The 27,960-nt window shown below is 36.3% G+C and overlaps 2 protein-coding genes across 2 annotated transcripts; both read left to right on the forward strand.

Annotated features, from left to right (window-relative positions):
• The first annotated feature begins 565 nt into the window (after positions 1–565).
• LOC137392725 (thymidylate synthase-like) lies at positions 566–27,172 on the forward strand. The gene is made up of 7 exons (XM_068079045.1): positions 566–586; positions 13,209–13,297; positions 13,389–13,519; positions 20,804–20,980; positions 22,132–22,302; positions 24,254–24,429; positions 26,752–27,172. The coding sequence occupies exons 2-7, from the start codon at positions 13,212–13,214 to the stop codon at positions 26,962–26,964; spliced, it is 954 nt and encodes a 317-aa protein (XP_067935146.1). The 5' UTR covers positions 566–586; positions 13,209–13,211; the 3' UTR covers positions 26,965–27,172.
• LOC137405020 (histone-lysine N-methyltransferase SMYD3-like) lies at positions 9,959–11,554 on the forward strand. Its single transcript, XM_068091245.1, has one exon. The coding sequence runs from the start codon at positions 9,975–9,977 to the stop codon at positions 11,337–11,339; it is 1,365 nt and encodes a 454-aa protein (XP_067947346.1). The 5' UTR covers positions 9,959–9,974; the 3' UTR covers positions 11,340–11,554.
• Positions 27,173–27,960: the final 788 nt, after the last annotated feature.

Raw genomic sequence — 27,960 nt, forward strand, 5'->3', positions numbered from 1 at the left:
TTAGAATAAAGCTACATTTAATCATATTGAACCCTTTTCTCGTCTTTTCAAATGGCTGTTTACTCAAGCTGGTTTCGATGACGTATAATTTACTAAGTGGGAAATGCCTAGTTCATCAAATCATTTGCATTTTAGCTCAAACGTGTCCATTGATTTACCTTGAATGCGTTAAATAAATGAGATCAGAGCCTAAATCAAAACAGCAAAAACCTAAATAAACTAACGTAAAAAAGAGGAAGTAGATGCAAAACGGCTAGACTTAAGGAATTTAAGAAGCTTTAAAATATATAGTTGTGTGAAAAAATTAAATGATTAACTATTTCATATGTGATTAAAATTGCACAGACAATATAGTAGAAAAAGTACGTGTTTTTTTCAAAGTAACCGTCCCTCGCGTTAGCATTTAAATCTGATCCCGCACCCATAGTACACGCAAAAAATGCAAAAGCGGAAGCGTTGTAGTGCTGTAGCCCTATAAGCCTAACTCTGGCAGTGCTCAATACAGTGTGTTTATCTAGGACACTTTGGCATCACGCCGGTTGATCGGACGTCGCCATGGTTCCAAGGTCACCAAAAATGTAGTAATGTACGTAAAAAAATATGCTTTTCTAACATGGAAGCTGTTCTGCCATGTTACTTTTTGGAGCAAAACAAAGTTGTAAAATTCATATGTTATCGAGTTTTGTTGTTAGGATGTGTATATAATGAACGACTCACTTGCTGATTCGTATGGTATGTGAACAATTATTCGGCTATTAACGACTGTATACATTTTTAGGCAAAATCATTTAGGCTGTAGTCCAAGCAGGCAAAAGAGTTCTAGAAATGACGTTTCATTGGCACCCCCTTTCAGTGGCAATTTCTGCAGTGATTCAGACCAATTTTAGTACGGAAAATTCAAAACTGATGAGTTGCCTAAGCTGCCATTCCCACTTCTATAAGACGATATTTTAGGATTTATCTCTCCTGTAAATAAGATTCCTTCCATAGCAGCAACAGATTTGCAACTTTGTATCATAATTATTTTGCAGTGATCTAGGATGCCAGTGGTGAAGTCAAAATTCATTTTCTATCTATTTTCGAACATTCCATATCCTGCGATTGTTACATACACATGTATACATTATACATTTATACACGTATTTGTACGTGTATATAATTGTTTGGTTTAATAGCTTTATATTACACAAAAAATTTCCAAACACAATAATTATGTTTTATAACCTGACACTGATGAATCATAGAAAATAAAAAGATAAAGCATAAGGGCATTCATGGTTTGAGCTTTGACATGACTTGTGTAGCCCTCATACATGGCTCAAACACTTGGTCACTGTCTAGAAAGCAAGAAAAACTCTTTTTAAAGAGCCTGAAAGATCTGTTTCTAATGGTGTATGCCTTCAACTTGTCTGCAAGGGCTTCCAGATTCACAGAACATGCTACTAGAGACTAACAGCAAAATTGCGCTTGCTGGGAAAAAACACAGCGAGGTATTTTTTCAGACTTGTGACACTTTACCACTCAAACATTTAAGGTGAGATAACGGGACTTATAATTATTCTACAAAATAATTACTGGCCCATTACTATGTAATTTATTTAAATACTTAATAATCATTATTAGGATGGAAGGAATGCTGACATTGTAATCTGTACAAACCAGTAGTTGTGGCTACTGATCAAGATGCTTGTACATGTATTTAGTTTGAAAAATAACTAAATTTCAATCCAGCGGGGCATTAACCATTAGTCTTGCCCTTGTTTATCAAATGGACAAAGCATGCATGTATTCGCTCTAGTTTATTGGTCTAAGCTAAGTGATAGTGATTTCTCCAGTCAATGTTGTCCTGGCATTCACTTAGCCATATAAAGAGAGTCCGAAACCTGCTACTCATGGTACACTTTGTCAAGATGAAGACGAGCCCCCAAAGAAAATCACAAGATTCAATTCTGCTGTCCACTTATACCCATCAAGACCTACATACATTGTATAAAAATATATGCATTATTTGTGAAAATAAGGTGCAGTACTACAGTTTAAAAGCATCATCTTTGGACACTCCATTTTCTTTTTTCACCAGGAAGCGATTCCAAGCCTGCTCTCGCTGGAACCAACACAATAGAACTTTGCTCTCTATAAAAAGAATTAGTGAATATGACTACATGTCAATAGTGTTACACAGTAGCAAGGGGATGTATGGGGAGTAGTATGCATGTGTCACGCACTCTGATTGAAAGTTTAGCATAGCATATGATATGTTCATAAAAAACCTCCAGAAGCTGCATAAAGATGGATTATATCAATGATATATCATCGATTAAATCTAGTTGAAAGCCCCAAACGTTTTTAATCATGAAGCTCCAAATCTAACATTTTTACCTGGAAAAAGCACCGATACTGAAGACATCTCAGCCTGGCAGTAATCAGTCATCCATGTGTCTGGTTTCCACTTGGGATTCCACTGCTTGATGATATTGAGTGCTTCGGTGATTGCGTGCTGGGACTCAGTTTAAACCAGGAAACTAGCTACAATCTGGTAGAGAGTATTCGTTTTCACAACAACAAAGAACAAGGGTAGGGAATATTTTGTTTTTTTCGTTGCATTAAGCAAGCACAACTCGTTTCCATAAAGTTCCATTAAATATTGCTGCTGCTTTGTCTGATGCACGAGGAGAAAGTCGTCGGTGGTTTCATTGGTGAGCTTCTGGAAGGTGTGTAGATCTTCTTTCTGGAGGTTCAAGAAGTGATCTACATTGTCTTGATCATTCTGAGAATGCCTGCCGAATAATATAAATACAGTCAAACATGGATAACTCGCCATCGGATAGCTCGAACACATGGTTAACTCCAACAGTTTTTTGCCTAACGGCTACCGAGACGGTTGTTATCCCTTTAGAAAATCACTTTTTTCCAAGCCATAGAGGTAAACCTCAACTTTTCGTAATTCATAGGCATTGTTATTACCACCATCAGCAAAATATTTTTGTCAACGACTTTTCTAAAGGTTTGGTGAAATGTGATTTTTACCAAACATCCGCCTAGCGATGGCCCTCCGAAGCAAGAAAAAGTGAGGTAACCTTCGCATGAACTTCAAGAAAAATCGGCAAATTTGATCTTGGTTAAAGCGCTCAAAAGAAAAAGATATCTTTTCTTTGGAGCATTTCAACAACGATCAAGTTCTGCCAATTTTAATTTAAAAAACATCCTGGCAATAACATCACCTCAAACAACAAACCAATCTCAAGTGATAGAAAAATCTCTATACTTTTTGATAAAAACGTTTTAAATTTTACATCAGAAGCATTTAATTTGAAACAAGCCATTTGTGCTTTTGATTTATATTATAATTTGTATATGTACATGTATCTACTAATAAATAAATACATGGACTTGTGACAGTGCTCTGATAACTTGAACGCTCTGATAACTCGAACACTTTCGCTCGGTTCCATGAAGTTCGAGTTATCCATGTTTGACTGTACATTAAATCAATAGATAAAAATGTTAGGCATGTCATGACTTTAGGGTGACACATCAGTGTTAATTCAAAAGACAGACATCTACAATATACATGTACAACTATTTAGCTTTTATTCTACATTGTTAATTTTGGCGCAAATTTTATTGTAAAAAGAGTTGATATGTAAACAAACGGAAATATTCGGAGTTGGAATAAGTAATTATTGTAGGTCAAGTCGTTGGTAGCAATATAACTTACAATGCTGGTCTAAGTGTTGAGTCTATATAGTTTTTAATAATCTTGTTGGTCGGATAAAACCTTGAGTGTGATTGCTGTGGAGCAGTTTCACGGCTATGGATGCTGGTCTGAACATAGTCAATCAAGTGCTCTCTTACTGCCTTAACGGTTACAATGCCTCGATTAATGACAAGATCCCTTAGCTTCTTTGTGACTCGCTCATCGAGTGGCTGGCGACCAATGGAATCCTAGACAAAATAATTCAGAAAAGAATTTCAGACAATTGTTTCTATCAAAAATAACATGCAACAATAAATAATCTAATATGACACTCAATATTGATTGAGTTGGAGGTTGGGGTATAGGTAGCCTAACTATTGAGATTTAAATTGAGGGAGGCTGGAGGGGTGTGGCTGGTTTGGGTTGGGTGGAGGACTAATTGTAGGGCAATGACAAAAGCTATGCAAAAAGGTTTGCTATACCTTTTTATCTTCATACCTCTATAACATATATGGAAAGTTGTGTCATATTGTCATAGAAGATATAATAAACCATTTTTATTCTCTCTATTCATTCTCTCAAGGGTTAGTATCTTGAAGGCCAAACTGGACGGGTTGAGACAGGGCGGTCGGTTGGTATGACCCTAACATTAATGCTTGTTTTCGTGCAGTTATTTCTTAAGGATAACAGCATAGAACAACTCACTGAACTATTAGAGACTTACCTTGCCTTGGAAGTGTTCATTGTGTTGAGAAAGACTAGGTATTGACAGAATAAATTCTTCTCTTCCGTTGCAAATATTAGCAATCAGTTCTCCAGCGTGCCTCTTGAAGTGTTTACTTACTTTTGGAATCTTTAAACAAACAATGAAGAATGTGCAATAAAACCCTAAAGATTTGCCAATCTCATGAGCAATCATCACCCAAGTCTGTTTAATTGTCTGAGGAAAAACCCAAACCTCCAAACACTCGCCACTAATAGGATAAGCTATAAGATGTGTCTACTAGTGGATTCTCCTGCGTGCTACAAGTTATACCTAATATATTATATTTTAATCAAAATGCCATTCTATTCACCTTAAATTAATCAAAGACTAGGCGTCCTTCGATTGCTACTTGGGCTCTACAGTCAAGCTTGTAAGTATCTTGAATCAATACTCTTCCCTGTTAGGTGGGTGGTCTTTTTTATCCTCTTCCTAAACAGATCATGTAAAATAATGATACAATCATGTAATAACAACATAGCATTGCGCTGATATAATGGCTGAATTCAAAATTTGAATCTGAATGAAGTTATTAAGCTACATTAAGCTAGAAGGCATCAATGAGTTGTGTGTGACCCTATTGTGAAAACAGAAACTTACTGCTATCTTGGCTTGATACTTTCTCTTGGCAGATAGATGATTGTCAGGACCATGCTGACACTGCAATGTCATGTATCCTAGAGTTTTGTATGACAGATTGTGGTCAAACTTGAGCCTTTTTATGTATGATTTCTAAAGCAATTATAAAACCTTAATGATTTCCATGATAATCAAAATCACATCACATTGACAATGTAGATGATTATTAATTCACTTTACTCAGAAACTGTTTACCACTAGGAACCTATATGGTTTCTCTACCACCCTAATTTGGCCCATATAGTGAATTCCGGTGGTGGGGGAGGGAGGGGGTAGGTTGATAATTAAACCCAGTATCTCACTCCATTAGTCGAACTAAGGGTGGTAGAGCAACTATAAAATGTCCCTGTGTTGTGTAAGCTAAACCAAACTAAATTAAAAACAAACCACACATGGATGGTAGAGGCCGAATTGACTGCTTGTGTATGGATTTGGAATGAGGCTCACTGGACCAAACATAATACTCCAAGTTACCCTAGTTATATAATTAATACCAGTACTACACATGCCTGTGTGATTCCTCACAAAAATCACATGAGTGGATGGATGTGATTGCTTATTCAATGATTGCTTACTTTCAGTGAAACTCCAAGTCTTTGCTACAGCCCCAGGCCTGCGAACCCAAGAGTGGGGCAATGCGTGAGATTTGGTTTTGGGGCAATTGATGTATCAATGATAGTATATATAAAATTGTGGAAATTGGGGCAAAAATCTCACGCATTTCTCTCGCATTTTCATTTTTTCTTTGGGGTGATTGCATGAGTCTCACGCCCAATGCGTGAGAATTGGAAGGTATGTACAGCCCTGCTACAGGCTCCAAGCAATGATATACAGCCCTCCAGGCTGTATATGGGGGGCTGGGGGGCTGTATATCAGTGCTCCAAGATAAGACTCACCTTTTTCTGTCAAGGTTTTGGTAAAGCTAACACTATTACCACGATGCTTTATAAACTTTACTCTGTTCTCCACTTCATGGGTCTTCAGATGCTCGTTTAAAGCTTAAAAAATCCTTAAAGACTGATGTCTCAAATTCATCGTTGGCTGCAATTGTGGCCATGTTGGCTTTACGGCACTGAGTTTCAACAAATACACCCACAAAACATAAGGCGTGCTAAAACGCACGTGCATATTTACCCGCGAAAGTTCTTTCAACCACACGGTCCAATTACAGCAATGCGTGAAAGAAGTAATAAAACTGTATGCCTAGCGCATTTTTCCGATGGAAAATTCCAATATAGTTTGCTCGCCACAAATGGTTTTAATGGCGCGGCTTGTCTTCCGTTACTAGCCCGCCAAATTGTAGGCATTCGATCTTAGTAGTTTTAATTTGTTTAACTTTACTCGTTTAAATTTGTGTTTCAGTTTATTATTGTCAGCTATTTTAATAACCGTTTTGAGGCCTTTTTTATTTTTTCCGTTTTATCCCATGTTTTAGTCATCGATATTTGTGTTTTCCAATAACCACCAACAGTCTAATAGATGCAGTGACAACGGTCGAGTTGATTCCGAGGTCACTTGTCAGTGTTTAATTTTCTGCTCATTGCCAATAGTTTATCACGTGTGCGTATTCAAAGGCTGTTGACAGACCTGTTTATAAATGTATGTAATTATTAGTAATAATAATTACTTCTAGTGTCTTTAAGCTCTTATGCAAAACTCGGCTGTAGTTTAACAGCTGAACAAGGTATTCCACCTCCCACGTCTTTTGACTGCTAATTAGTATGAGTTCAGTTTTGAAAGGAATGCTAGCTAACGCTTCATTAAGGGTGTTTGTCTTATAGTGATCTCTGTCACTCACCGCCCGTTTCATGGCAGATGGGAAGTTTCGGTTATGGTCTGATAGTGTAACTTAACTCATTGTAAACAACCAATGGTAAGGATCACACTACGAAGAATGCTGTTGATATTGCGAATGAACATAACTAAAATGAATGCTCATTGTTTGGCCATTTCGAGATTCATTCTAAAGCATCAGCATGTAGTCCAGCCTTTAATACAACATTAATACAAGCCGTTTAATTAATTGCCTTGGGAACGTGGGAGAGGTTAAGCCGCATTTTCTATTTATAAGTTAATTTTTAAACTAGTGAAATATTTGGACTAAAATTTGAGATTAATGTACCCCATAATGTTTAGCAACAATTCACCAAATGACAAATCTGTAAAGTAAGGCTTTTGATTTTTGCAATGATTTTAGCAAAGGTCGCCCCCCTGGCTCTATCTATCCCAAGTGCGGCCAAGTAGAGTCATTCAATAATTGAGCCACTCACATAAATGTAACCAAACAGCTGCAAACTTCAAACGATCCTGGAGAAGAATTTTATGCAGTCGATACAACAAAGTTATTTATTACGAACACATTATTGTGGTAAATACTTTTGAAATATTGCGTAATCCGATAAAAACTCTTGTGATGGGATTAAAATAGAAAAATATGCATTAGAACTAGACTAAAATAATGATATGTAATCACTTAGCAAATTTTTGTTTGGCACTTTCGATCAGTCATTTACTGAACACTGAAGCCACTAGGCTAATGTCTACTGAAAACATAACCTTGCTCACTGATCGACTGGTCTACCGACATTAATAGGATTACCCAAGTCCATAGCATTGTTCTCTATCCCAACATTAAACCAAACTACTTCCTCATGCTTAATACTTTTTAGCACTGATTAAACAACATGCCGTAACTCGCATGCAAATAGGTTTCAAGTCATTGTTTATGTAGAAATGTATTATTTATGCTCTAAATATCAATTTAAACCATGTTTAAATCAATTTATATCATGTTTATATCAATTTAAACCATGAATAAACTTTCAACAAAGATTGCCCTCAGGCTCTCTTCCAACTTTCTAAAATTTAAACTTGGAAAATAAACACCTCACTCATCAATTGTTGATTTTGAGTCCTGACACAGATATGGCTATTACTTTGGTTTGGCCTTAATGCTAATGCAAATCAATAAGCAACAGTATAATTATTTCAATTGCCTGCTCTTTGTTTTCTGCTCAAACTGGAAGGCGTGTCAATGTTGATGTCATTAGATGCTGCAGTCATATGCAAGCTTCTTTCATTGATCTGTATTAAGTCCATAGAATTGATCATCTAAACTTCTGATATGTTGTGACAGTTCAGTTTTTTGTTTTTTTGTGAAGACTTTTTACTTCACTACACTTTTCATAGCCATTCTTGTTGTTTTTGATGAATCTATCTAGGGTCATCCTATCAATGCCTTTTTCTCTCTCGCAGCTGTACGAATTGCCGACCAATTGCTTTTTACTAGTTTAGCAGCTTCGCTTAGTTTCTCTTTCTTCATATCATCGTCTTGTGCTCTATCTGTCCTTCTTTCACATTTACGTGGTGTTGTAACCTTCAAGGTGTACCTAAAGAAAATAAATTTGTGTTCAATGCATTCTGTTTTAGTAGCTACATTGATGTAGGGCAGGTTGAACCCATCTCAACTTGCCACCAAGCCAATCGGCTAACTGGCCCCTTATGTTCATATTGAATACAAATGCCAAAATGAATATTCTTTACAATTGTTGGTGATTTAAAAAGAAGTTAACATAAACATGCTGCTTCTGAATACATCCTAATGAAAAGATTTTAAACAAGTGTGAAAAAAATATAGTTAGTCGATTTACAAGGTGGACAAGATTTACTTTTAAGGGGGTTTTCTACTATTTTATAAATATTTTACTGGCCATGCATCTGATGCAATTATTAATGGTTTTAAAATGGCTGACATTCAACCTTGACCTGTTAAAACACACAACTCCTGTTTAATTTTTTGTGACAATATCACTTTGACTACTCATTTCAGGCTTGTCTGTAATGGCTAACAATGAAGTTCATTCGACTGTATCTGCCCTTGTCCCCACTCTGCTGTCAGCCATCCATATTGTAGCACAATTGTTAAAACATGTAGAAGCAGCAATACCTGTAACTGGTAATAAGTAACCGATTGTAAGTAAAAGTAACTGCTAGCAAACATACTCAATGAAGCGTTCTCATGTAGGATCGGTGAATGGTGTTCTATAAATATATTGCATGTATGAGCAGGTTTAGAGTGTGAATGAAGAACAAAAGTAGTGTTGTTAGTCTAATACACATGGCAAAAATATGTCAGCTATGATAAGCTGTGATATGACCATTCGTTGGCTATTTGGCCGTGATATCCTAGTTCAGATGTCTGAGTGGTATCTAAAATGCATTCTTTACATAAGCTTTGAAAGCTCACTTTACCAATTTTTGTATTTCAAACATTATACCTAACCTGAACAACTAATGAACTTGGAAATTTCATCTTACACTCCATAAAAATTTAAATGTTCACTGGTACTCAAATCCAGTCTTGTTAAAGTAGACCTGCACTTTTCATACTTGATGCCGTAGAAAGCACAGATTTTAAGGTTTTCTATAGACTAAAAGCTTCTTTTTTTCTACATAGATGACACGACTTCAGTGTTGAGGAATTTGGTATTGCTTGACTGGAGTTAGTGTAGTAAATATCTTGTCTCTATTCAAAACCACTCCACAAATGTTAAAATGCTAAAAACTTAAATATTATAAATCGGTCTCTGCCGTAAAATATAAGTTGTGATTGTTGGCAGTTACACTCTACAAGAAAAAAGTGGTTCTTGCCAGAAAAATTAGGCTATCTCCTTTCCTGTTATAACAGTTTTTAGAAAATGCAGCCATAAGCATTGTTAACAAGTAAACTTAATTATGGAATCATTTGTAATGTTTTATTGCAAATATCAACGATAACAACAACTAACCTTACCTCCTATCGCATTATTAAAATACCTGACTTCATTGAACAATTTTGAGGTTTCTCATTTTAGTATTTCAGACGGAATTAGTGACATGGCTGCATCACAAATGCCATCGGCTCTTGAAGACACAACATTTGAATGTGGGGATTTGATTATTGAAGCTTCACCCTTCGCCCATATCATCAGTCTAAAGCAAAATGGAAAGTTTTGTGATTTCTGTGCGCTGCCGCCGAAAGCTAACAGACTGCGCTGCTGTTCAGCATGCAAGTATGAACACTATTGTGATCAACAATGCCAAAAAAAGGCTTGGAAATATCACAAATTCGAATGCCCGCTCATTAGGGCCAGACTTCCTCGCATTCCAGCTGACAGTGTTCGATTATTGACCAAAATTCTGTGGAACCTGAGTCATGAGATCTATTGGCCCGAGCATGATCCAAAATGGCGAAGTTGGCATGATCTGTGCCATCACTCGCATGCTCTCAAAACAGATGAAGTGCGAAGTAAACAATGGGCTGAACTCTCATTCACGGTTATTCAGTATGTTGGTCCTGAAAATTTGAAGAAACACAAACTGTTTTCATCTCCTCATGCTTTAATAGAGTTTGGCAGAATGGTGTTCAACGGGTATACGCTTACATATATGTGTGAGGAGATTGGTGCAGCTGTTTATGTAAGCCCTTCTATTTTCAACCATTCGTGTCGCCCAAACGCTTGTCACATGACTGTTGGCACTAGATTGTATGTGAGAGCTCTACAACAAATCGATACATCTAAAGAACATATTTTTGTTAACTACATCGATCCCATGCAGCGAAAAGAAGTTAGGCAAGCTACCCTTTTGAATGATTATTATTTCCACTGTGATTGCATCAAGTGTTCAGACACCAATGAGGCATTGCTAGAGGCAACCATCTGCCCCTTTTGTCAAGGTGAAGCTGTTGTTGATATTGAAGGAAATCAAGTTTGTCAGAAATGCAAGAAGCGATTGGACAGTACCGAATATCTAGCTCTATGCAAAAAAACCATTACTCAACGAGAAATGTTATGTCAGCAGGCTCTACAAAAAGACCTCAACATTGCGGAGCTGGAAAGGTTTGTCACTACTCAGCGGGTATTATCAGCAAACAATGTCGTCTTATCAGCCGTCAAACAAACACTCTATGCATTTTTGTGCCAGTTTGGAGAACCATTGAGAGCATATGACTTAGGTTGCGAGTTAGCAGAACTTCATAAGCTATATTATCCTGCAGTGTATCCGAGCCATGGAGAACACATGTTTAAACAAGCACGTCTTGCTTGGCAGTTAGACAAGCATACAACAGCTATTAGCCTGTACCGTCAAGCTATAGAATCCTTGAAATCAACGCATGGAATAGAGCACCCATTTAGCAAGACTGCTCAGTCTGACCTTACTGAGTGTGAACTGGAAAGGTGCATGCTCGGTCAAATGTAGACTTTTTGGGCAAGATGCGCTCAAGATGGGTGTATGCACTATTACTCGATAACAAGCTTTGACTGTCAACCTCATTATTTTAATTAGTGTACATATTAATCATTTTTTCATATCTGCTTCAGTCTTAATGCTAACTTTGTTTCAGTTGTATTTTGCAACTGCTCATTGAGTTATCACCACCTAAAATCTTATAATAATACATATATCTATAAATACATGCATGGCTAATATAAATTAATTTGCTTACATTTCATCAGCCATTATAATGGACATTTGTAATGCTTTCTCCTATGTTCTGTTGTTTGAAACAACTGTGCTTTTGTCACTTGTAATTCAGCTGATCCTAAAAGTAATACCATACTTTTCGGACTATTAGCGGCTACTTTTTTCCAATGTTTTGAACCATGCGGCGTATTTAGAGGCTGCGGCTATTCTGTGGTCTTTTCTTTCACCGCTAGGGCACCTTAACCTAAACGTCCGATTAGTGCGCCTCTAGCGGTGAAAGAAAAAACGAAACATTGCTTAACGAAACATTACCGTTAGGCAATTTTGCCGGTTAAAAAATCTGTTTTAACCAGCAAAGTGGTTGCCGTGTTAAAAAGCGCTGTCATGAGTTCTGTGGCCTATACAAACAGTGCAGTCTATGTATTGTTTTCTTATCGGTTTTTTGAAAATAAAGCAGATGCCGCTTATATCGTGTTTTTATATATATCTCTACATATATCTTATATATAGAGTGTGGTTAATATTCCGAAAAGTACGGTATTTATAACTAATAGAAGCAAAACAGAAAGTTGCCAAATGCAATAATTTTTGGATAAAAACAGCAAGCAAATAAAATGAATAATAGCTAATGAATATCAATAGCCAAAGTGCTTCACAAAGGGAAGAATGTTTACGACACAAATTATTGCAGTAAAAGCTGTTCAGAATGTTTCCCGTTTTGATAATTCTTCGTTTATACAGACAGAGATTTGCAAAGTAATTTTTAAAACAACTGGATAGTTTGACAGTTTCAATTCTGTAGTGTAGTGTGTCAATAACTTTTGTCAGTCTGTGGTTTTAGTTTCTGGTCAGTAAAAACTGGTATGTCTAAAACCTTCCAATATCATTAACAGCTTACAAAAAATGTGTCTGTAAGTCCAGGCAGTTGGCCTTCATTTACCTAGTGTTACTTAACGTAATGTTGGCGCATGACACCTATACTGTTATATGGTTCTGTTCATGAGACTCTCATTGTTATGATTACATGGCACATAGCTGTAGCCTTCATTCTTTTGTTGACAAAATGAAAGTTTGAATTTTGATAGTATAAACACATCAACCTGATAAATTTTCTTTCGAGTTTGATTAGCAAGATTTTTAAGGACTCTCGAATTTGCATGCCTGAATGAATTGTAGACATAGAGATCAAAAAGTTTTAATTACAAATAAGTAAAAAATTCTCTTTTGAGTTTGTGTTTTGAACCAGTTCAAATATCACATGATCACTTTTCAAGTTTAGTCAGTTGCCGAGTTAGTAGTAAATATTGCTACATCCATACTGTTCTGTAAGGCCATTAATATTTGGTAATAAGATTGCACTATTTTTATGTTCATTGTAGTTTCATTTTACCAAAAATTGTTTTCTAATTATACATTTGTTTATTGTGCAAAACATGACTTTTTAATCAAGTGAACTACCAACGTGCTTAGCTAGCACGTTTATTACCATGAATCATTCACCGAGTCAGGCAGTGTTATATAGCCCTAAGGATAATCAAGTGTGCAGCTAGACTACTGCCTACCCTAATTGCCTTTTAAACAAATGCATATAAAGTTGTAACCAAGTGTGAAGAACTATCTTTAAAAATATAATTTAAATCTCAGGAAATGGAGCAGCCACTGAAAGTAATGGATATAGAGAACATGCCAGCTGAGCCTGACAGTCCAAAGAAAATGAAACTGGAAACTACCAGGTACCTCCTGAAGTATTAAGTCCTCTTTTTGTCTATGCTTGTTTTCTTACTTGCCTGTTTTTCCTATACATGTACAAGATTGCGTTTACAGGCCACACGCTGAGCATCAGTATCTGAATGTGATAAAAAGGATCCTGGACAGTGGTGCAGAGAAGGGGGATAGGACTGGCACAGGGGTGAAGAGCTTGTTTGGTGTTCACTCAACATACAGTCTGAGAGAAGGTTAGATTCACTATAGCAGTGAAAATGATTAAAAAGTGTAACTTATGAATTCTTTGTTCTATGAAGTCTTTGTTCAAAGCACACTGATTCAGACACAATATATATGTTTATATATATTATATATATAATATATACCGTACAGGATGAAAATATTCGTTGGTCATAAAAATTCGCGATTTCTTCGAACAGTCAATCCCGCGAATTATTAAATTCAGTGAATAATTAGTTCTATTTTTAATCACAAGAAAGAATAACTACTGCATCAAATTGAAAACTAGTCGCTAGCCTAGTTTTTAATGTAAATACTAAACGTATTTGAGTTCCAAAACATTTTTAAAATCATTGCCTGAGCTTTGAGCTAACACCATTGGCAATGCATCACATTTATTGGGGGTCCTACCACACAAAGTTGTCGTCAGAATAGTCACTTTTAAAATCACTGTCGTCACTTTTAAAATCACGTTCATCACTTTTAAAATCACTGTCACCTTTTTCAAGTTGGTAACCAAAACAACCTCTTTCTTCACATTCGTTATTTTAATACAAATATCCATTCTGGTGGCACTGGGTTGCATTAAAAACCTGAAACTTGCTCAGTTTGAACTTCTGCTAACCAAAAGCATGGCTCAACCAGCGACCTTCACAAACTTATTAGTGATGTTTGGGAGAGTTGCTGATTACTCCGCGAAGAGTGACAGCCGTCTTAGGTTTTTAGGGCTACATTTCTTGTACTGAAAATAGACCGAGATTCTCTTTAATAATCACTGTCAGTCATAGACCTGGAAACGGATTTGCTGTCAATGTCGTGGCATTACATTGCCGTTTACTTCAATTATTTGGCAGTCTTTAAATGCTGGGCCAGATGCTTCAAACCAAAACTAGTGAAGTTTCGGTTGACCGTGTTGATTTTGGACAAATAATAAGTTAGTAAAGGTACAGCTACACGTAACAAATTTTTCGTTGGTTCTAACCGAAATCACGAAATGATTGAAACACACAAAATTATTCTGCGCTGCTAGAATCGTGCTAGTGAGCACGATTCCAGCAGCTTTTGCAATTACTATAGTCCAAGAGACGTATAATTACACACAATAAAAGTATAAGTGCAATTCAACATAGTACACACGATGCAACTGCTTAGATTGCGTTATTGTATGTATTTATTGTTTGGACGCTGTAGCTACAAATTGTTTATTTTTTAATTATATTTTCTTTTCAGCAGCAAAAGTTTTGTGGTAAAAAATGTTGCAATCTTTAACGCAATCAAGTCGGTTGCATCGTATTTACTATCGTGAATTTTCTCAATATTTTTCTTGCGTGTCACATTTTGTTCTCGGACTACATATATCTTAAAATTTGCTAGAGTCGTGCTCGCTAACCAACAATAGTGCAACTTAAACAGTTATATCGTGTGTTCTATGTTGAATTGCTTTCGTACTTTTATTGTGTGTCGCGATACATGTCTTGGACTATACTAATTGCTAAATCTGCTAGAATCGTGCTCGCTAATAATTTGTTTAATCTTTTAAAAGCGTTTTGTCGACGAACTCGGTGGGCATGCACAGCTCAAATAATTCTGTGAATTTCGACCGATTAATTCTGCGTTTTTCGTGATTTCGGTCAGAACTCCGAACCAACGAAAAATTTGTTACGTGTAGCCGTACCTTTAGTAATCCTACTTACGCAATTATCGTCACCTACATTGATAAATGGTCGTCTCGTCTGTCACTTTTTAAATATCCCTGTCGTCGGGTCGTCAGAATCGTCACAAAACATGGGAGGACCCCCTTTATTTACAAAAATTATTCGAGGTTGTCACAAGATATGCAGAATGACGTCATCGCGAAAATAGCCGCGAGGCAGAAGTACTAAACGTAGCCGAGTTCCAAAACTTCTTTAAAATCATCGCCAGGCTTCGAGCTTTATTGCCATTGCGTCAAACTTAACAAAATTATTCAAGGTTTTTACAAGTTATTCGGCATGGCTTCAGCATAGCAAAAAGCTCTTCTAGTCTTTTTACATTAAAATCAACTCCATCAATCTCTAATACCGAAGTCAAGGACGATCATGATCTGGACATTATGGTATGTATTTGATTTGCAGTGCAGATACGTTTTTCCATAATCAACTGCATTAGTTAATTCTTTTGTTTAAAAACTGATCGCTTTCATCAAATACTTCAGCTATTGTTTTTTACTTCCTCAACACTCGTTATTATTTTTTCTTTTTGTGTTTACTGCAGATTGAGAATGAAACAACCTACTCCGATTACGACAACTAGAGACAAGTAATAATATTCATCAAGGCAGGAATATTGGCAGAGAGGCAACCAGTCAACCTAGACCCCTTCATCGACAACAACTCCTTGATATCGCTGCAGCGAACATGATTACATTATATATTTTATTTCATGTATAGATATATTAGAATTTATTACAAACTTGAGTGTACAAATAAAATATTTCAAATACAAATAAAATTTTACAAACGATGAATGGAGTAAATATAAACAGTTTAGTCCATATGGCGGTTGTCTAGCAATAAAATTAAACTGGTACTCTTGATGTGTGAATACTAGCGTGTAATGGTGCTTTCTGACTAGTTATTTTGGTAATAGCAGCTCTGTCGCTGTCACCGTCTTGTGTAGGTGTTGGAGGCGATTCTCTCGCTACTACATGGCTGGTAAGGAAGTTATCATCAGAACTCTCCTCGTGGCTTACTATTGCAAAGTTCTGCCGGTTGACCAAAGATTTGTGCTCGTAAAGGCGTTTTTGTTCCTTTTTAAAAACAGATATATTCTTCTCGTAAGTAGCTGCGGTCACTTCAACCTCAACTTCCAGACCTCCCTGAATGATTGGTGATCTTCTAAGAATGACATCTACCACCCTTGCAATCATTGTTCTTCGGTGTATGATGAAAAATCTCTCTCTCACACTAAAACAAATAATGAAGCAGTAGGGATGGAAAAAATTAGTATTGCGTTTTACCGAAGAACCAAAGTAAAATTCAACTAATTTAGTAAATGTACAAAACTCATTACTTACCACAAGTTGTTGGCTTATCAAAGGCCTCCAAAGCGATGAATATTCGTGAAAACCTCTGGACGCAGCAAAAATTGTTTACTGTAGAATAGCATGATCGCCTCGCAGTTGGAAGCTAAATATAAACCGGAAACACGCGATGTGCGCATGCGTAGGAATATCTATCACTAGCCGCAATAGAGTTAACTTTTCCTAGAGAGTGGCAGTTTTCAGCCGCGAATAAATTCATCCGCGAATATGCATGAAAAGACAATTTTCGCGAAATATAACTCCGCGAATAAATTCATCCTGTACGGTATATATATAAATATTGCATATTTATATATATATTATATATATAAATATGCCATAAAACCTTATTTTGACGTCATGACGCTCTATTTTTCAACCCTTCTCCTATAGTGGCGCTTTATTAGAGGGGACATTCAAATAGAGGGTGGCGTTGTATTTTTCAAACACTTGGTCAGAATTTTGGGAAGATAAATTTAACCCTTTCATGGGTGAAATGAATGTCGCCTATATTCTGCTCTCTCCTTCAGGCAGAGCGACATTAACCCTTTTGGATGCAAAAATTTTGCTACCTTACCTCCAACTTGTTGTCGATCTCTAAATAAATATGCATGAGGAAGCTGATACATGTCTCTACCAGTTGATATCTATTTCTTGCAATCAACTAACAATGATCTTATAGTCTGGGTTGAAATTTGTTGAAGTTTTTTATTTCATTTTAAATTTGAAGGCATATTTTCATTTTATAACCATTTAACAATGTTGCATAAAAGCTTATTGCACCCATTGATATGTTTGCTACAGTTTGCAGCCTAAACTGGCTTTTTCTGTGCAATAGAAGAGGAGTTACAAGCGTCAATCCATTGTAAGCCGAGTTCAGATTCGCGCAATGATGCTATCAAATAATATGCTATAAATCTGCAAAGTTATAAGATGTATAATAATAATAATCTATCAAATGCTATAAACATACATGTATTCAAGAACAAGTAACAAAAACAAATCGCATTTATTATATATTCAGAAACAAAAATTAGCATATAATTATATAATATAATAATGCATATACTATTACGTATATAACAATATACATAATAGTATATACATAATTATATAGTTAATAATGTATATACTATTATGTATATTTATAGATATTTATAATATAAATTATATACATTATACTATATTGTATTATAGTATATATTTGTATATATATTGTAATATAATATATAGTTAGCACAAAATTATTAGCATTGTTTGTTCAGCCAGTTTTGTTCTGATCGTTGCTTTCGTTTGGAAACATTTCATATTTTTCTGGCTGTTTAATACCTTCTACAGTGTTTTCTGACCTCAACTTTTCTTCTGCACAGCTGAGCTAGTCGATGTTAGCGCTCAAACAATTTTTAGCAGAGCAAAACTTTTACACAATACAATTTAGAATACACCTCACGCAAATATAAAAAACCACGTTTAATCAAAATAGCCTCAAAATTTTAGCCTCAAAATATGTAGCAGCTCAGATTCCATCCTAAATGCGAAAACCTTTTTAACATACATCAAAGTATCATAACTGCGTTAAACAAGGAACTACTATTAGCCTGGTACAGTTGATAATTGTTTCTATGGGGTTGCATGCAGTTTTAATAAAAAACTATAACGATTTGGAGAATACGAACAAAAAAAACGAACGAATTAATTGTCATTGATGTAATCGTGTCAGTATTAGTTCGGTTTTGTGACTATTTTCTACTGATTACTTGCTATTATGGGTTCGTAAAGATCAAGAAAGTCAAATAGAAATGGAAGTGAAGCTCAATTAAAAGGTGGCACGCTATTTTTCAACCCTTCTCCCATTTCACCCTTCTCCCATAGAGACGCTCAAGTAGAGGCTTCTCCCATAGAGACGCTCAAATAGAGGCTTCTCCCATAGGGGCGCTCAAGTAGAGGCTTCTCCCATAGGGGCGCTCAAGTAGAGGCTTCTCCCATAGGGGCGCTCAAGTAGAGGCTTCCCCATAGGGGCGCTCAAGTAGAGGCTTCTCCCATAGAGGCGCTCAAGTAGAGGCTTCTCCCATAGGGGCGCTCAAGTAGAGGCTTCTTCCATAGGGGCGCTCAAGTAGAGGCTTCTCCTATGGGGGCACTCAAGTAAAGGCTTCTTCCATAGGGGCGCTCAAGTAGTGGCTTCTCCCATAGAGGCGCTCGAGTAGAGGCTTCTCCTATGGGGGCGCTCAAGTAGAGGCTTCTCCCATAGGGGCGCTCAAGTAGAGGCTTCTCCCATAGGGGCGCTCAAGTAGAGGCTTCTCCCATAGAGGCGCTCAAGTAGAGGCTTCTCCCATAGGGGCGCTCAAGTAGAGGCTTCTTCCATAGGGGCGCTCAAGTAGAGGCTTCTCCCATAGGGGCGCTCAAGTAGAGGCTTCTCCCATAGAGACGCTCAAGTAGAGGCTTCTCCTATGGGGGCACTCAAGTAGAGGCTTCTTCCATAGGGCGCTCAAGTAGAGGCTTCTCCCATAGAGACGCTCAAGTAGAGGCTTCTCCTATGGGGGCGCTCAAGTAGAGGCTTCTTCCATAGGGGCGCTCAAGTATAGGCTTCTCCCATAGGGTCGCTCAAGCAGAGATGGCGTTCAAATACAAGTTTCGCGGTAGATATATATATATAGTATGTAGGTAGGTGTATGTACTTAGGTATATATATATAGTATGTAGGTGTATGTACTTAGGTATATATAGTATGTAGGTGTGTACTTAAGTATATATATATATATATATATATATTCTACTATTGCCTTAGTGATTAGATGTAACTAACACCCATTAACCCTGTTGCCTAGCAGTATGATTTAAATAGGTGGTTCTGGTAGAACTATCTGTTAAACTTAGAATAATGAATTCTGTTTAATGGTCTGTGTTGCTTTCATGGCCTCACTTTGTTTGGTAAAGGACTAAGTCACTGGTCAATGACTTTGATCAAAGAGAAACAAGTCTTCAGTTGAAGTTAGCCTATGTCGTTAACCAATCGTTTAGTTTGACCAACTTTTAAGTATAAGTCTAGCAGATTACCTCAAGCCATTTTTTCTCTGCTGCAGCGTCATTTTATGAACCAAATAAGCAATGATCCTTTCTTTGGTTTCTTTAATTGCATAGGATGACTTGCCTTGTTTTGGTGACTTGTTCACATCGCATTTCGCTACCATGCAAAGCCTCTTTCTATTGGCTCAATCTCTTTTATTTATATTTTGTATTCCGAACACACTAATATAATTACTAAACCCGCTGTTGTTCCGCTACAAGACATAAATAATACCGTAGAAGTCATTTTACTCTTCATTTCTGAAAATTAGTAAATTTCAGTCACCATATCTGGCTAGCAATCTTGAATATCAATTTAGACTGCATATTATCACAGATCACATGAAGTTGTTTCTCCTCGTATGTAGTCAAGATAACTCCAAATAATGCATCACAAAAAGGAACAAGATCTCACTCACACAAAATCAATTTATAGATATATGAAAAAAGTTTTTTCTTTGCACATTTATTGGGCAACACCAGACACTGCCAAAATAGTTATTGGATATTATTTCATCACTCAATCCTTTAGCACAGGGCTCAGGAACCTTTTTGACTGGGAGAGCCACAAAACGAAAAGGAACACCAGCAAATTTAGTATGTTTGAGCAATTTCAGAGTGTTAGAAAACTAGATTTATTTTGAACCACAATATTATAACAAAGACATTACGAAAAGCACTTCTTACTATTAATGCGAATTCTGATGCTGCATGCTTTTGCTGATAGCTTTGTAGTCCAGTTGATATGTGGTGAGGTTCAGTTTCATGCAGGCATTTAGGCTTCCATCTGTTAAACGTGACCGCAGGTTCGTTTTAATATTCTTCATGTTTGAGGATGATTGCTCGGATGATGCATATGTAAAGCCAATTATGATCAGAAAGCCCTAGAAACTCTTTGCTGCGCGCGCCACATTAAAAAATTGCAAAGGAAAATATATTGTATTAAATGGATGTTATTTTTTATTTCGTTTATTACTACTGTAATTTCAGCATTATTTGTATTGTAGTAATTAAATTAACAGAAAAATTACGGATCATTTTTTTCACGGATTTATCAAAGAGCCAGATACAATCATCAAAAGATCCACATATGGCTCGAGAGCCTTAGGATTCCTACCCCTGCTTTAGTATCACCATTTCTTTCGTATGCTACTCCTATACACATTATCAGACTTTCCTTTGCTGACCACAAAGAGAGTCTTCTGGAGAGGCGTGGTGGAAGAGCTACTATGGTTCATCAAGGGATCAACCAACAGTCGTGAACTCTCAGACAGGGGAGTCAAGATATGGGATGGAAATGGTTCTAGAGAATTCCTTGACAGTCGCGGACTCTCCCATAGAGAGGAAGGTAGGTGCTAACTACTTGCATCTTGGTAATCAAGTCATTTCAAGTCAGAACACAAAGAGTCCAGCGTAACACCTCAATAAAACATCCTTTAGATAAACTTACACTGAATTTTAGTAGATTTCATCATAAAGTATTGGTATTTTTCTATCATTTGCAATTGTTTTTGATGTTTGAGATGATCAGACTGCTAGAATGTTTCAAGATTAAAATTGACAAAAACTTGATCGGCGGTTAAAATGAAAATTATATGCTGAAATGGCATCACTAGTTGCGCGGCTGTCTGTCTCTCGTTATTAATATCAGCTATTTCGTTCAAGTTACAGTGTTACATGTCACTAAGTGTCAGCTATAAGTGTCACTATTCTGTCAGTCTTTTTTCCTAAGTGCATGTTTAATTGTCAGTTGACATAATCACATGATCGCAGTCACATGATCACAGTCTTGCTTGAATGAGATCTTTCTGGGCAAGGATATCATTAAAACTATTAAATCTCTGAACTGGGTCTACGAAGACATAAATTACCTCAAATTGAAGCTTGAAGTCTTATATTAATATTATTTTCATTCGCATCACTTCAATGGTGTAAGTTCACTTTCAAGTTATCCACTTCTCTATACTGTGATACACAGTGATCCTGGATCTGACTTTTTATCACAAATTAAGCCTTCACTCACAAACATGACTTCACTCACAAGCAGGACTTCACTCACAAGCATGACTTCACTCACAAGCAGGACTTCACTCACAAGCAGGACTTCACTCACAAGCAGGACTTCACTCACAAGCAGGACTTCATATACAACCAAGTCAGCAGTACCGATCACTAAGGCATAAAACCAGTAACAAACGTTTAACAGGGGTGGAAACATCTGGGGGTTTAACAGGGGTGGAAACATCTGCTATAAGAGGTTTTAAGGGTGGATTGTGCGCACATTTATTATGCATGGAAAGAAAAAAATTTTGAAAGTTATAATTTGATTTACAGTGAACATGCATTTTAAATACAATTTTTGCATGACTTACCTTGAATCTCATTTGATGACCAGCACTTATCATTAACCTCACTTTCTTGTCTTGCAGACAACTTCCCAAAAGTGCCACCGACTATGATGATAGCTATAATGAAGTGTCCATTCTTGTCCATTTGTAGGTGACTTGGGCCCTGTCTACGGTTTTCAATGGAGGCATTCTGGTGCCGTGTACAAGGACATGCACACCGATTACATGGGTCAAGGGGTCGACCAACTGGCCGAGGTCATAGAGGAAATCAAGAACAACCCTACGAGTCGCCGCATCATCATGTGTTCGTGGAACCCTAAAGGTAGACCCTAGTGGTTGGTCTTTACCTATCCTAAACGTAACGATTGTTTTTTAACAAGTTTATAGAGGAAAAGCTGGAGTGCACATTGAAATTGTCTTTTTGTTAAGTTTAACTAAAATTTTGAACCAATAAGGTATATTTTGCAGATTCATCAAAGAAATATAGTCAAACCTTGACATACCAAGCTCATTCGTTACGACATTTGCTTCGTGTGTTTAAACTGTCTAATCTCGGAGCAAACATTCCTTAAAAATACATCGCATCATATTCGTTTCTGAACTCAAACACTTAATTATGAATACTTAATTAATTGCGTGTGACAGTAAAACTAGTGCATTGTGTCAATTTATGTATAAAAAAATTTAATGGTACATAAAAAACTAATTAAGTAAAACAATGATCATTAAAATGATATTATTGTCTTTACAATAACGACAGGCGAATAGAGGTGTATCTTTAGGGGCGCTGGGAATGGATGGAGAGTAGGTAGGGCTGGTCACAGAGATACAGAGCTCGTGTGATTTAGACTACATGAGCTTCAAATTAGCAAATATAATTTTTTTTTTATTTAGTATTTTTTACATTTTATTTTAATTATTTAGGCCAGACTCTGCCTTTCTGTTAGTTTCAAGCTTTTCCTTATGATAGTTGCTCAACAGATTGAGGGATTTTTAAACAATTTATCCTGAGATATTTTCCCATGTTTTGCTATTATTGTTTTAATTTTAAGAAAAACATTGCTTTGCTTTTTCACGTGACTATCACTCGCTGTAGTCTTCTTGTTTTTTTCATATTGAGCTATAACTACCTGTATTAATAGAGTTCTTCATACCCAAACTGAGTGAAGGAGAAATGACATTCGATGTTGAATCAAATACTTGTTCAAATTCTACAATAAATATCAAAAAATTCTTATATCAAGTAGGCATTTAAGGATACTGCTGTTTACAAATTCAAATAAGTCAAGTCAATTTATATAAAGCATAAATACCATAATCGATTTATATACTTTGTTCTGGTAATGGAAGGATACCACCTCAACCAACATGTCCCATCACAAAGGTATAAATAATAATGAATATTTGTCAAACGGTTATCCTTAACAGCATTATATTTTGACAGACTATGACCTTCCGTTGTCGATATTGGGCTGCCGCTTCATGTGTTATAGACTATGGTTATACAGTACATTTACATGAACTGATCTTCACTGCATCATTTGTTATACAGTCAAAACTTTACTGATCCTCTGCATCATTTATTATGCAGTCTAATCTCTACTGACCTTTCCTCAAGTTACGGTAGAAGTTCTAATGTATGATCTAAAATTTTAGCAAATGTTTGACTTTACACCCTTTAGTACTTTTCGACATTCATATTAGAAGTTTCTCAAAACATTGCAATTTTGGAAGGAAAAAGTGAGGAGGCTGGTGAGAATTATTCATTAAAATGATAAAAACTATGTAAGCTAAGTTTGCTTAAAATTCAGCTGGCACAGGTTAGCGTAAGTTTCATCACACACTTCTTTTACCGTTTCAATTTATAAACTAGCAAACATCAACTTGTATCCACCTGTCTCTCACCGGTAAAGTGACAGCGGTTATTAATTTGTTGATTTACTTCTTTGCATATAATTCAACCGTTTACATAGTTTTATGTAATGAATCAGTTTTGACAGGTTAGTCGCTACTTTCCTGAGATACCGATGAGTTTTTAGGTAATATTTGATTGGATAATGACACGTTCTTATTCTTCAACTGCCAAAGTTGTAGCCGCTAGCCTTCACGAGTTACGGAACTGAAGCTCTGTTAGGTTTTAGCATCGGCAGCCCATTTCCCAACTCCCCTTTAACTACCGTGTGTTCAACTGTGAAACTTTTTTATCAACGTGTTAGGTTTCACAAGCTAAGCTGTTCAACTGTATCGAGCTCATGGTAATTTCTGTGTTGCAGATCTGAAGGCTATGGCACTGCCTCCCTGCCACTGCATGGTACAATTCTATGTAGCCAATGGGGAGTTGTCCTGCATGCTGACGCAGCGCTCAGCAGATATGGGACTCGGAGTTCCTTTTAACATCGCTAGTTACTCCTTACTTACAATCATGATAGCCCACGTCACTGGCCTCAAGGTGTGTAAAACTTAACCAACTACTCGTTGGTTATTATCTACCTGGGTAGTTATACCAGCTCAGTGAGGTCTTTCATCCTCTTTTATAAATATAATTTGTAAAATTTGTTGGAAACGAGGTATTATCGTAAAAAGAAGATATATTTAAAGGCAATTTATTAACAAATAGATTTGTCACAAATTAATGAGGAATTTACAAAAAGTGCGAAATTTAGCAAATAAACTTAGTAAAGATTTTTTTACAACAAAAAATCTCGGTTGTATCAACAAAAAACCCATATCTCAGAGTTAGCTGCGATATGGTCTCAGTTGTGAAATTTGAAACACAAAATTCACGATGTATCCAATGGAAAATCTTGATTTTAATTAGATAAAATATTATAACATGCCAAATGCTGAGCTAGAACCAAAAGCTAACCTTACCCATAGTGGTATCCTATTTATTGAACCATGCTCTTGATGTGAATATTACGTGGCATATGATTGGTCCATGCAGTGCCCATCTTAAATAAAATATTGGCATCATTTCAGATGACAATTTTTTGTCGGTTTGCTGGACAAAAATCATTTTTTGAAAATATCTGCTGTCCAAAATGTAAAGATGCACATTTTTTTTGTTAATTGTCAAAACAAGATTTTTATTGGTCAAGGGTAGAGATATAAATCAATGCTCACAATTTTATCAAGTTTTGATACATTTATAGAAACATTCGATATTTTTAGAATCTGGTCATAGCCACTTGCCATGATTTAGCCTCTTTTTAATTTTTCTGTAGATTATCTATATTGCAAGCAGGCTACAAATTTGTGATATACTGTAAAACCTCTAATTGAATGCCACCTCTATTTGTCCGCCACTATAGAAGGGTTGAAAAAATATAGCAACACCCTTTAATTGAACGCCGCCTCCGTTAGATCGCCACTTTGACATTCTTTGATCTTTGCAAACCCATAACAGAAAGTTATCATAGAAAAAAGTCACAAAATCGTGCTAATAATGACTCGGTTATATCAATAATAATTAATTCTGTTTTTGTTCATAGCAAAGTTCCTTTCCAACTCCAAAACTTTTCGTTAAAACTTTGAAAGCAACACCATAGAAATAATCAATAACTGTATCAGACTAACAGTAGTTATTTGTAAAGCACGGTCTTGCTACGACCTGTTATAAACGACTAGTTTCAAGCTAAAAGTTGTGCTTAGTGCCCATGTAGCTAAATGTTTATCATTATTTGTGCAAAATGCAGCGTGCAAAAGTTTTGCTCTGCCAAAAAATTGCTTGGACGCTAATATCAACTAGTTCAGCAGTGGAGAGAAAGAGTTGAGGTCAGAAGACATTGGGGAAGTTATTGACCAATCAGAAGAAGAGAAAAATCGTCCTGAACAAAAGCAACAATCAGAACGCAACTGGCCAAGCAAACGATGCAAATATTTTTATTTCAAAAATGTTAATTTTTGTTTTTGCATGATTATAAGTATGGTTTGCTTATGTCACTTATTCTTGAATACATATTTGTAGCATTTGCTAGATTATTCTTGTATAACTGATATATTTGCGTATTTATAGCATATTGATAGCATCCTGGCGATTATTTTAACACGGCTTACAATGGATCGACACTCATAACTCCTCTTCTATTGCACATAGAAAGCCAGTTTTGGCTGCAAACTGTAGCAAGCATATCAATGCCTGCAATCAGCTTTTATGCAACATTGTTAAATATAGTTATAAAATAAAAATATGCCTTCAAATCTATAATGAAATGAAAAAACTAAAAGCTCTAGCTAATTGCAAAGCAGGGCACAGGCTATAACACTGCAGGTTAATTGCAAGCAATAGATATCAACTGGTAGAGATATTTCTCGGCTTCCCAATGCATATCTGTTTAGAGATCTTTGACAAGTTGGAGGTGAATTAGCAGATTTATTGCATCCAAAATGGTTAATGACGCTCCGTTCGAAGGAGAGTGCAAAATATAGGTGACGTTTGCGTTGTCCGTAAAAAGGTTAAATTTATCTTCCAAAAGTTCTGACGAGCTATTTGAAAATACAACGCCACCTCTATTTGACTGCCACTGTAGGCAAAGGGTTGAAAAATACAACGCCAAGACGCTCAAATAGAAGTTCTATGGTAGTTGCACTTAGACAATTTTGGTTTTTAAAAATGAGAAGACAATTCCTTTCAACCAGAATGGTACTGTTGAAGCACTCTTTCTGCTAGCATTCAGCTGATAAACATTGTATAGATGATAGAAATAATCGTGATCGATACTCGGGATTCCATAGGTGTTCTGCCAGCTACAATATGGTTGTCTAATTGTAGCCTGGGGACTTTGTACACTCGCTGGGTGATGCACACGTCTACCTCAATCATATCGAACCCTTGCAAGAACAGTTGAAAAGAGAACCAAGGCCATTTCCCAAACTTGTTATCAAACGTCCAGAGGTCACCAATATCGAAGATTTTACATATGAAGATTTCGAATTGGTAGGATACAAACCGCACCCCAAGATTGTCATGGAACTATCTGTCTAGCTTATGCTAGAGTGTAGCTAACACATTTACTATTCAATTTTTAACCTTTTGAATTTTTGTTAGACTGAACGCATTTTTTAGTTACGAAATTAAGTGGAATCTCATGTATACAGGAATATTCTTGAAAAATCTATTAAAAATAATTTCTTTGTTGGAGCCATTTTGAAATCTTTTGTTCATAGTCGTAATACAATTTTTACCCTTTCAATTTATGCATTATTCTATGAAGGTTCATTAGGTTTATATGCGTGTAATGAATATTCTTTTCTCTGTGAGCCAATCAGCTCATTTTGATTTAGTTTGGCAAACCATGCTCAGATTGCTCAACAGATAAACAAATGTACGCGTATCTTTCACAGCATAGCTCTGCATACACAAAAGCTGCCCTAGTTACATGTATGTACATATACTTACCAAATACTTAAGAGCATTGCCATCTATGTCCAGATAAGGGCTGGCTGTTTGGAGATGTACATACTGTATCAACAGCAGTTGTCCTGTCTTAGTACCATAGCACTAGAGATGATGGCTTAAAATGACCATTCTGCAGTTACCACGAAGAAGAGAGAAATACATGGGAGTTGTCTCCCAGCTTACACCCCATGATGACTAATGACAGCTAAACCAGTTTATCTCTAAAACCTTATTCAGTGAGTGTCTGATTGAAAACATTGAAGAGAAAATACACAATATTTGTATGCTCACACAAGACTGACAATTTATATATTTCTCATAGATTCTAACTCTGACATGGTGTCATCTCCATCAGAGTGTCAACCTTCGCACAAATTTCTTTCTATATGACCACTGGTCATTGAACTGCTCTAGGCTATATACTAGTCACAATGGTATCCATACTATTGTGGAGGATCAGAAGTGGTTGTGTGATCAGAATGTAGCACTTCTACATAATATCCTTTTTGCTAATATGGTGGATCAAGTGCATAGTTAATGAATGGCTTTTTAACAATAAAATCAGAAACTTAAAAAGAACCT

Source organism: Watersipora subatra, chromosome 1, assembly GCF_963576615.1.
Source record: "Watersipora subatra chromosome 1, tzWatSuba1.1, whole genome shotgun sequence".
NCBI classification, from domain to species: Eukaryota; Metazoa; Bryozoa; class Gymnolaemata; order Cheilostomatida; family Watersiporidae; genus Watersipora; species Watersipora subatra.